General features: G+C 30.9%; 2 protein-coding genes across 9 annotated transcripts; both read right to left on the bottom strand.

The window, feature by feature from the left end:
* Positions 1-261: 261 nt before the first annotated feature.
* Positions 262-4,539, bottom strand: LOC108689450 (enoyl-CoA delta isomerase 2, mitochondrial-like). 8 transcript variants are annotated; one of them, XM_018196215.1, is made up of 7 exons: positions 4,261-4,539; positions 2,867-3,056; positions 2,334-2,485; positions 2,134-2,254; positions 800-889; positions 551-691; positions 262-439 (listed from the first exon to the last, which is right to left on the bottom strand). In XM_018196215.1, the coding sequence occupies exons 2-7, from the start codon at positions 2,963-2,965 to the stop codon at positions 284-286; spliced, it is 759 nt and encodes a 252-aa protein (XP_018051704.1). In that variant the 5' UTR covers positions 2,966-3,056; positions 4,261-4,539; the 3' UTR covers positions 262-283. The 8 variants fall into 8 exon arrangements, with proteins under 8 accessions (XP_018051704.1, XP_018051702.1, XP_018051705.1 ...); XM_018196213.1 differs by lacking the exon at positions 4,261-4,539 and adding an exon at positions 3,466-3,530; XM_018196216.1 differs by lacking the exon at positions 4,261-4,539 and adding an exon at positions 3,402-3,447.
* Positions 4,540-6,270: 1,731 nt separating this feature from the next.
* Positions 6,271-8,438, bottom strand: LOC108689403 (acyl-protein thioesterase 2). The gene is made up of 7 exons (XM_018196156.1): positions 8,238-8,438; positions 7,757-7,788; positions 7,604-7,669; positions 7,026-7,073; positions 6,685-6,931; positions 6,441-6,605; positions 6,271-6,352 (listed from the first exon to the last, which is right to left on the bottom strand). Exons 1-7 carry the CDS (start codon positions 8,283-8,285, stop codon positions 6,305-6,307), a joined length of 654 nt encoding a protein of 217 aa, XP_018051645.1. The 5' UTR covers positions 8,286-8,438; the 3' UTR covers positions 6,271-6,304.
* Between the last annotated feature and the right edge of the window lie 3,730 nt (positions 8,439-12,168).

Here is a 12,168-nt window from a genome sequence, read left to right as displayed (position 1 = left end):
TTATACAATAATTTCACATTTCTTTATTTATAAAAATGATCTCTTTTATTCTTCAGAATAAATATCTTTTTTAAAACGCGGACTATTGCACTACTTTTTTTTTTAAAGTGTCATATCTTTAGAGTCATAAATTTTTATCAAAAATAAAAATATTAAAAATTAAAAAATTAATTTTTATAAGAAATTAGTTATTATAAAACTATATTTTATATATAATGTACATTGTGAATATTTGAGATATTAAATTTAATTTTTGTTGTTTATTAAAAAAATATAAAGTATGTTAAAGCTTATTTTTTCGTGACAAAAAATTTAACAGCCTTTGGATTAGCTCGGGAGATTCAAATAGTTTTTTCAACTCTTCCATTTCTTCCTCATTAACTTTTAATAAAATTTCTTTGTTCCATCTACTCACTAATCGCTTAGTCGCCAATATTGACTGAAATTAATCGATTAATTTTGTTACTATTATTTAACATATATATCAATTATAGCACATATATATCAAAAGAAATTAATTTTTGTAGAAAACCTTAAGCAAAAATAATACCTGTGAAGAAAGTGTCGATATTTTGTTCAAATAATTCCATACTTCTTCAAGAGAATCATGATTGTACACTTGGCTAACCAAACCATGTTGTTTGGCTTCTTGAGCATTCATCTTGTACCCTAAATACAACATGTCTCCAGCCTAAATAAATATTTTTACAATGTAATATCGAAATCTCATATTACAAAAAGCAAAATTTTAGACGCAAATCTTAAAAATAACTTGTACATATTTTATAATAAAACATACTTTGGAATGTCCCAGTAATCTTGGGAATGTATACGAAGAACATCCTTCAGCAATAAGACCCAAAGAGCTGAATGGTGTTTGAAAATATGCCTGTAATTTATATTATATTAGGTGTGGGAAAAAGTTCGTGGCGTTTTTCCCGTTAGATGGCATTAAAAAAACGCCACGAACTTTTTCCCACACCTAATATAATACATAAACATAGTTATAATTAGATGCGGATATTTATGCAAAATACTTAACTGAATCATCGGACAATTTTAGTAGTCGATCGTTGTTCGTTAAAGAGTTATTAATAAGTAAAGTAAAAAAATTGAGATTGTCATAAATATGCAATTTATGCAAAATATTCAGTTAAGTGTTTTGCCTAAATATTCGCAGTCTAGTTATTAGGTGTACAACTTTGCTTCCGCCGTTTTTTTTCCGAAATTCGAGGCTTTATTGTAAAAAACTGGTTATACATTTATGATTCAAAGTATTGTCCATCGCTGGCCACTACTTTCTCCCATCTTTCGGGTAACGTACGAATCCCGCGTCGAAAAAACTGGTCATCTTTTGAGGCTATCCACGAATCGATCCAATTTTTTACTTCTTCATAAGATCGGAAGTGCTGGTCAGCCAGGCCGTGTGCCATTGATCGAAACACGTGATAGTCAGAGGGAGCAACGTCTGGAGAATACGGCGGGTGCGGTAGAACTTCCCATTTCAACGTTTCCAAGTATGTCTTGACCACTTTCGCAACATGGGGTCGAGCATTGTCATGTTGCAAAATCACTTCATCGTGTCTCTCGTTGTATTGCGGCCGTTTGTCTTTCAATACTCGGCTCAAACGCATCAATTGCATTCGATACCGATCGCCTGTGATTGTTTCAGTCGATTTTAACAGTTCATAATACACTACGCCGAGCTGGTCCCACCATACAGAGCATGACCTTGGACGTCAAAATCACCGTTCTTGAAGCGTTGAAACCACTCACGACACGTTCTTTCACTAATAACGGCCTCACCATAAGTATTTGAGAACATTTGATGAGCCTCAGCCGCAGATTTCTTCATATTGAAGCAAAAAATTAAAACCTTCCGCAAATGACGAGAATTTGGCAATTTTTCGTAAACTGACATTTTCAATCGAGAATAACTTTATGATGCAGACACAAATCGACTAATGTTTCTATGGGGTTGACAGATGCCCAAGTTTATTGTATGACGTCTATGATCTATTTATTTCGATCACTTATCGCTAAAGCCATCTATAGGAAAACGGCGGAAGCAAAGTTGTACACCTAATATAATATCTAAAACATTTTCATATTGAATTATTATTGAATTAGCACCTTATCTGAAGCATAAACTATATCAAAAATTCCTAATATTGTAGTTGCTATTCCTATTGCTGGTCCATTCACAACAGCTATTAAAAGCTTTGGATACATAATGATAGTATCAATTAATTCTCTGCAAAATATATTTGTCAATTTAATTTCTATATTTAGAGAAGCATAAATTTTTCATGTTTCTTTTTTACAATACTTACTTAATTGTATCAATAGAAACCGAAAGAGATTCCATTGAGGCAGTTATGTCATTGCCACTGCTAAAAAAATCTCCATTTGCTGTCAATACAAATATTAATACTTTGTTGTTTTTAGCAGATTCATTTAAAAGCATTTTTAATTCCTTATACATCTATAAAAAACGGATATAGAAAATTCATATAAAATTATTTTTATCTTTGAAGACCGGAATTTTCTTAAGAAGAAGTCTTATAGAAGATTTTTGTTTTTTAAAGGTTTTCGAGTTCGTTAAATTCGATTCTGATCTTAGAATTCAAATTTCAAAAATATAATCTGATCATTGTGAAACTTGATATTTCTGAGGTTGAATGTTGTCTGAAAATATCGAATTTTAAATGAAAAAAAAAAAAAACTATTAGAAGTAAATCGTTATATTATTCTTTAGCTGAAATTTCATAAAAACTGTGCGAGCATTTTATAAAAGGAGGTGATTCTAAACGGAATTGCCACAAAAGGTTAACGCTGTCAAATATCCTTTATGTATAATACATACTTGAAGTGAAAGTGCGTTTTTTCTGGCGGGTTTATTAAGCACCACTTTTTGAATTCCATTTTCCAAAGTACTCAGAATAAATGAATTTACGTGCGTCATACTGAAAAGTTTTTTAACGCAATTTAGAATTCACACAATTAGTCTACTATAACCTTGATTTTACTTGGCACTTAGTCGTCTGCTTCTCCACCTACAGTGACAATAGAAAAAAATATTAGAAAAGTTAAAATGCCGTTTGATATACTATAAAGTAATATAATTATTAAGATATGCTGTAAAGTAAAAATACAAATTGTCGATAGTTTTTCAAAAAATTGTCTATTGAGCTTAAAAGATATAGAACTTCTTATTTCTTTATTGATTTTGATCCCTGTTTCAGGATTTACTTGGCCAATAAGTGTTCAAAAGCTATTTGTTTCCGTTTTAAGGATAATATTAATGTAATATGTTCCAAAACACTTGGATAAGCACTTTGGATAACTCCATGTATATTACAAGCAAAATTCAATCTTTTTTGCTGCTAAACAGGTCATACGGTGCGTTCGATATTGCAAATCGTCTGTTTGCTCTTTTATCTCGAAAGTCGTTCGGCAACTCACATCTTTCTGCTACATGTTATCTCATCTGCGTTCGGTATTAACATTTCTAGAGCCAATTGAGTTGCTCGATCCACTCGGATTCAAAGACTGAGCTCGCAGAGCTAACGCAGATTTTCGCGCCTAAATTAAATTCATAATCTATATATTTATGATAATGTAATCAATTGATTCGGTAACACATACATTCATCTCTTTTAATACTTCGATCTATTTTATAAATAATGTATTTGAACTATTATAATGTCTGAGTCTATAAACGCTCAAACAAATGTTATCAAATAAAAATTGATGGAGTACATTATGTACAATATTTACGAGGAAAGTAAGTAATTTTAATTCTTTTCCTCTTTTCTTTTTCTGAATTTGAGATTACATATTTGAAAACAAAGAATTTGCTAGTTAATTTTTAGAAAAAGCTTATGCTTCACATATAGAATGAAATAAAATCAAATTGTATTAATATATTAAAGATTCTAACGAATATAAATCAAGTGGTATAACTTATAAATTTAAAATTGCTAAAATTTATTTTGGAATGTAGTATTTTCTTTTAAAAAAACAGCGTATGAGTCTGCTACATGTGTAACGATCTATTTTTAGTATTTAGTATATAAGACTATTATCAGTTTTTAGTAAAGCGAAAGAAATTTTCAATTAATAAGGTATTTTTTATTTATTTCATAAAAATAAATAATTTTATTTTATAATCTAATCTTCAAGGACAGTTTACAGCTCTGTATCGTTCGGAATTAATTCTTGGCACTGATTGCTCGAAGATCACGTGATCATGCTCACCATCTGCTAACTCGCATCTCTTTACATTGCCGAACGCATCTATACTAGTCATGCTACTAATATCAATTATCTCAGACTATCTGTGGACTTAAAAAATTCTGATTCCATTATGTCTTCGAAGAATGCGCTATTGTGTCATTCTATGGAATTCTATTGTGCATTCATTGGACGGTATTAATAGTCGGTTTTTATTTCAAGACTGTCTTAAGTAATGTCTTAAGACGTTAATATGACCCTCTGATTGGTTCATTACTTGTTAAGGCTATACTTAAAACGATCTTGAATATAAGAATTGACTACGAATATCGGCCATTATATATGTTTTAAACAATAATAAAATTACACAATAACATTGATAGTGTAATAGCACGAATATTTTACTTTTGTATGTACATACATACACATCGTGTATAGATATTAGTATTAGCATATATGTAATAAAAAAATTCTCTGCATGTTTGTATTTTATTTATACTGGCATTATTACATAACTTATTAATGTTGTACCCGTTGCTAACTATAAAGTGTAAGTTGGTAAAGAAAATTCATGAAAAATATTTGAAGCTTATTGTTCTTTCCTTATTGATTATTTGTCTACTGGATAATGTGTTAATACTCAATAATACTCAATAATAATAAAATTAGCCGAGAGTCATAGTTTTATATACATTATAATATAATTTTACATTGTATTTTAATACTATATCTATACTATTTTGTGACATAATATCGCAGGATTTCCCAAACTTGAAATACACATATATAAGGATTGATCTCTTTATTTTTTGAAAATTTTTTTCGCATAGAGATAATAATAAAAATATCGAAGAAGTATAGTATAAGTTTGCTTCGTATGATTCTACTGAAGCTGGAAATGTCTGTAAATTGTGTGATTACATTATTCCTTTATAAGGAATAAATTTCCTTATAAATTTCCTTAAATAATCCGCATAAATTTTCGTATAGAAACATTAGAAACATGTCAGAAAAGAGTTTAGGAAATCCTGATCTATATTAATAATAGATGATGGATTGATGGGTTTCGATAATACAATGCGTAATCACAGATTACATGGCCGTGTCACTGTCTTCTAGACAATACTCGCTACAAAAGTGATTTTATTAGCAGCAACATTTCATGTTACGTCGCGAGCATAAATCGCGTGAAATAGAAATTTGAATGTAAAAGGCTCACAGTTTCTTAAATGCGCGAATTATTTAAGTGCTTCGTGGACGTGTTTGATTTGTATCCAAATAAATATTATCCGAAACGTAATTTAGGCGCGAAATAGTTGGAAGTTATCGACAGAAGAGCTGACGTAAGAAGCTCTTTATCTAACATAACTTAGCATTATCTTAAATCTAACATAAGTTGTAAATTTACTATTGTCGTAGATAAATCGCAAAAATGAATAAACATGAGTCCTTCATGCTCTTTTTGAATAATGCATTACCATTTCATGGTCTTATAAATTAATACAAAGTAGTTTTTGATACAAACATATTTATATACATATCTGTAAATATATATGTATATTTAATATATGCATGTGTGTGTGTGTGTGTGTGTGTGTGTGTGTGTATTTATTTATTTATATACATACATACATACATACATACACACACACACACACACACACACAGACACATACATATATATTATAAATATAAAAAAAGCAAGGAATGCCAATTTTTTTAGATATTAAAAGGATTAAGGACTGTGCATGAATTAATTCAGTAGTATTGCTATATGAATATGCTTTGGTACATTAAAATATCAAGAAGTTTGAATATATAGTTGCAAATTAAATGTTGTAAATAAATATATTCCTCTACAGGAAAGTATATTTTTTATGTAGCATTGAATCTCAATATCTTGGAAGATTTTCAATGATATTCTACTTGTCTTCTTGTCGTCTTTAAAGTTCATATATAATTAATTTACTAAAATTAAATAATCGCAGAATTGGAATTATTTAAATATAATGTACAGTTAGATACTTGAAATAGCCGATAAAATATCAATATATGTCAATTTGATCTATTACGGCTTCAGAACCTTTTCGATGAATTTCTTTATGTCGCGCATTTCCTGTAAAAATAATAAAAAAGAGACAAACATTATAATTTCCTTAAATGTAAGATTCGACGAATTTTTTTCTCAATTGAAGCTTCATTACCTCCTCAGAAGATGTATGCATCATTCCTCGGTATGTTTTGAATTCTGTCTGTGTCATAAATTGTTTTAGAAGAGATGCTGTCATTTGACCCCATCTATATGGCACAATTGGATCGCAATCGCCGTGACATTGCAACAGTGGAGTGTTCCTATTACCTATTGCTTCCTGAAAATAAAAATCAGTATTACAATTACAATTCTACAAGTATATGATACATAAAAGTAATGTAATACAAAGTACATACTGCTGGAAATTTTTGATGTAAAGGAAGCCATGCCGATAAAGCTATAATACCAGCTAAAGGCTCTGGGAATGTAAGGGCACTGTACATGGCTAGTGCTCCACCTTGACTGAATCCTCCTAGAACGATGTGTGTGGTAGGAATCCCAGCTGCAACTTCCTCCGCTATTAATGAATGGACTACTTGAGCGGCTGTACGTATACCTTCTTCATCTTCAGGGCCACTGGAGTCCAGAGTGCGTAGATCAAACCTAGATTCACAAGATGCATTAATAATCATATAAACTCTAATTTATAATTCATTGTTTTCATGAGAATATATTCTTATGTTCATTTTAAAGTTACCAGGAAGGCATTCTGAATCCTGCATTAAGTGTTACTGGCATTGTGGGCCTGAAATAGAAAAAATCATGTATTAAAACTACTATTAATTTACACAGGCTATTTTAAACTCTTAACAATAGCCTAATTTTTACCGATCGTTTAATACTTGTATCAATTAGTAATTTTTTATTAAATTATCTTAATTTTGATAGTGCATTTAAAGAGTGATATAGAGTGGCATAATACAAGATGATGAATTAAATATATATGTACCATATATGCATTCATATGCCGAAATTGAAATAATTTAACTGAAAGTTGCTATGATTGGTATGGATATTAAACGATCTGTATAAATTAGGGCTACAAGGAAAATTTTACTCAGTATAATATATATTATATATACTTTATATTTTGAATAAAATTTTTTGGAGAAGACATTTTGGAACGTGACTAGAATAGTTGATGTCGTTGCATAGATTTTATACTTGTGGTTAAAAAAAATTATGCAAAAATAAATGCAATGACATCGACTGTTATTAAGAGCTACAAAATAAAGGTCACAGTCAATCATTGAACATCTAAAGATATTGACATACGCAGTAGGACAAATAACTTTAACATGAGGAGATCGCACTGCACCCATGGAACTGGCCCAACCGTGCCTGAAAACAACATATATAGAATGTTAGCAAGATCTGTCATTTTGCAACGTTCCAAATTACAACCATGTATTGGAAATATAAACTTACCCTGTATCACCCAAGCCATGGAAAAATATTAGCTGAAACACAGATGCTTTTTAGTACGAAATAAGATAATATTGGCTTTATTCAGAAGTAATCTTTAAAAAAATTTCAGATTTAAAATCCGTGTTTCAAGACAAGTCGTGTCATACATGACTTTACTGAAAAGGTATTAAATAGTGAAAATAGTAGACTGGCCACAGTGTTTCGTCCTCGGAGAAGCTACGTGAAGTATTTTATATCTATTAAGACAATTACCTCGCGAAAGACATGCAGTAAAAAAGTTGACTATCAATTCGCGAGCAATAAAACGGAGCAGTAGTGCGTTTCATCGACGAGCATATCAGAAAGAAAGGAAAAAAAGCGCAACGAGAGTACTTTGCATAATGTAAATGTAATTCATTTATGACCAATTAGGATCGCACCACCGCAAATGATATAACCAAAAACTGCCGTTACATCCTCAAAAGGATATCTTGATATCTACCGTTGCCGTATGCTTAGCTGTGGCTGAAATCACGACCGGGCTCGTCATGTTCTGTCGCTTTTTTGAACGGCCTGGAACAAGTTCAAACAGTTGTATAACAGTTTCGTAAAAAGGATATAGAACACAGCGCAAGAGAGAGAGAAAGAGAAATGTAACTCCACTTTATATCGACTATATCGAGTTCTTAACAGTGAAAGAGTGGGGATTTGAGGAAGAGGAGAAAGGAAAGAAGAGCGTGTCAAACGCGCATTCGCGTAAATATTCAATTCAATTACTGACACAATTTCTATATCTATGTGATTAAATTTGAATTCATTGACCTTGATTACCATTTATAATTAGAGATATAAAAAAAAAATGGTATTTTTAACTTCGGAGAAAAGTATTAAGTAAAAAATTAATTTTTTATTATAAAAAACGGTATTTTTGATCAAATTACATAAAATTTGTGAAAAAATATACAGAATTTATATTAAATACGTAGAAGAAGAAATAGAATTCATTTTTCTTGTTATTTCGATACTTTTATCTTTATAATTTTATACCGAAGCGGAAATATGTATTATTGGCTATTGTAATTCTGGATGAGTTGATAATAGATTAATAGGTCTGTTTGCGTTGCTTGCATTCAGCATCTGTGCTTTCTCTTCCTTCGCCTGAATCTATTTTTCTAATTATATCACTTTAAGTGCAAACATTTTGAGGAATTTCATGCAATGCGAACAGACATAAATGATCTAAAAAAAATATTTGAATAAAAAACTGTCGAAGGAAAAAAATTTATTTATTTCCCAATTAATTTCCCAATTTTTTATCCTAAAATTCTAATATTTTTCCATCGTTTACACCTCTATTTGTAATTCAGTGTCTTTATTCATTGATTACAACAAATTTAATTAATTGAAATTTTATTTTATTTTTATTAATTTTGACGAATTGAAATTGAATTTTAATCGTTCGTGCAGATCATACATTTTTATTCCCTCCATTTAATTCAAGTTTCTTTTTCTATTCTAGGCTTTCAAAAAATGTGAAAAAATTCAGAGTTACTTTTCAACATCTCTTTTATATTATCAAGTAGTTTTTTAACAAGATGTTTTAGGAAGAATGGACTTGATCTCCTTTTATTACGAAAAAATTTGAAAGTGAAATTTTGCTTGCGCCAAAAAAAATAGTAAAAAAATATAGATTTCATAGAAGGTACATTGATGCGTAAAAATTTCCGATTCTTCTAAAATGAATTATTAATATTGTTTCTTTTGTCTCTTGGAAGCTGCTCAGAGTCACTCCGAATGAACCCAGCGTACTTCAAATATAGGATTCACACTATGTACGACATCCATCATCTGACATTCATTATTACGATAATTTTAAGTGGATTCATTCGGAGCGACTCCGAGTAGCTTTCGAGAGACAAAACGAACAATGCTAGAGAGAAATTGCTTGTTACAAACCTGCGAACAATAAATTACCCATAGCTATTTTAATAATGTCGTGGCATTTATCAATTTCCGATTGATTTCGTATAAATATTCCTTCGAGCAATCGAGAGCGATTAATTGGAATGACGTACTAGCATTTGATGTTTGTATGGAAACAGAAAAAGCAATTAATTTAGGTGTTTTGTATGCGAAATTGTCTGTATATGTCAGTGATGTCAGTCTGAAATGGTTTGAAAGTGGTCTTCACTCGAAATACTGAAAATATCGATTCAAATCAAGTTCGCGATCTTATGAAAGCCAATTCAGAAGGATTTCTCGGATTTTTTCAGATTCGAATTCTCGAATCGAGAAATGTGTAGCCGTTTCAAAATCAACTTGCCGTTTTTCCGTAAAATATTCCTACGTGCTGATTGGCTACAGATTTTATGTCGATATTACACTAGCAATTGGAGATTGCGTTTGCGTCTTTTGATCAATCGGAAAGGACCTGCTGGTCAGTAGTTTCGTTTTGATTAATCAAGGGACGCAACACAGATGCAATCGCCAATCGTTAGTATGATACGGGCATTAAATGGAAGTACACAAATATAGTTCTATTTTTCTTTGCATTTCACGAGTTAAGCCTTATATAAACAATAGCGCTTTGATACCGAACGCTGATTGGTGAAAAGTCGGTTGTGGGAATAAAATTTACTCCCATCACCTGTTTTTTATCAATCATCGTTCGGTGTCAAAGCGTTGTTGCCCGTATAAAGATCTGAGCTAACAATTAAAGCACAGAACAGTATGTCGACTTGTGTGTCACTAAATGGAAAGTGAAATTAATCGTTCGATGACGTGTATTGCGTCTTTTCAAAATAGTTCAAAATAGTAACAGTTATAAATTAAATAATTTAATATGATTGGTTTTATATATTTACAAGGTGCGTCAGCTAAATCCGAATAAAACAGTTTATTAAAACGCTATTTTATTCAGAAAAAATTTAAAAATATTCATAAAAATAGTATTAGAATAATACAAATATTTCGTTTAAAATAATTACTATGAAGAAAAATTACTTAATCTTACATCAATATTTATTGGATTCATCATCATGTACATACTATTTATCGTCGTATTCTGTTTTGAATACATCGCTCTTTCCTTATATGGCGGAACCAATATCATTACTCGGTGTCTTAATTCTTACTAGACGAACTCTAGATACGATGAGCGATGAGCGACGAGCGATATCCAATGAAAGTTCTATCACAGTATATAATAGCACAACTCTCCTGATTTTATGTTTCCCAAAATGCGCATGCGTGAAATAAGTAAGCCCATAAGTTGCCCAGTAACGCCATCTAAATTTCTATCTCACTTCTTCCTTTTTCCGTTCTCTCTTTTAGGGCCATTTAAATACTGTTTCCCTTTAATGATTTAAGTACATTGTTTGTTTTTCAGCTAAATTGCTTTCGTTTTAGCTAGAAAATCTGCGTTTTGTGTGCAATTCTAATAATTTACTAAAACGCAAGCGATCTGATAGGAAAACAAGCATCGTGTGCTATAGTTATTAATTAAAATATTTTTACAGTATAATATTTGTATCATACAACATTTATATAATTTTATTCTTCTTATTTTTGTATTTTTTTTATTTTGCAATGCATTACAATAATAAATTTATTTCTTTTAGTTTTATTACATTTAGATTAAATTTTGATGTACAAACGATCTAGAGAGAGAGAGGGGGGAGAGAGAGAGAGAGAGAGAAAGAGAGGAAAAATAAAGAACAATTGAGAAAGAAATTCAGATGGAATTACTGGGGAACTTATTTATTTCGCACATGAGCATTTTGGGAAACACTAACAGAAAATTGCGCTATTGTATATATTGTTCTGCTTTGCATCGTCACATGAGGAAAAACAGAGTTGGATATTGCTCGTCGCTTTCGAAAGAACTAATCAAAATCCTTTATTTCCTTCTTTTCCATAAAATAAAGGATTCTAATTGATTGATTTTCTTATGTCTCAAGTTTTAAGCGTTATGCAAGAGCTGTGCTCCCCGCTTAACACTGTGTCATAATTGGAACACTTTGTGTAAGACACAGTGTTAGGGCCATTCCACACAACTTGCATAGCCGCATAAACATATGCATAAAAAAAATCATCCAATCGTATTTGTCTTTATGACAGAAATGTGATTGGATAATTTTCTTTATGCTTATGATTATGCGGCTATGCAAGTTTGTATGGAATGGTCCTTACACTGTGGGTGCTTTCCAATTGTTTAATCTTAACATAAACGTACACAGGAATGCACAAAGTGTATCATTGTGCACGATTCAATTGGAACATGCCTACGCTATGCTTGGTGAAGATCCGTTTCGGATAGAGTTAAATTAAATGTAGCTTTTTCCGCCTGTATTAAATAAAAAAAAGTAAAAGTGCCGGCCATTCAATGTCTTCCAACCTCATTTATAGCCGCAGTTAATAACATGTAATTGTCA

This window comes from Atta colombica, unplaced genomic scaffold (genome assembly GCF_001594045.1).
Source record: "Atta colombica isolate Treedump-2 unplaced genomic scaffold, Acol1.0 scaffold27, whole genome shotgun sequence".
Taxonomy (NCBI): Eukaryota; Metazoa; Arthropoda; class Insecta; order Hymenoptera; family Formicidae; genus Atta; species Atta colombica.
The sequence above is the reverse complement of the archived record's forward strand: the minus strand, read 5'-3'. Positions and strand labels throughout refer to the sequence as shown.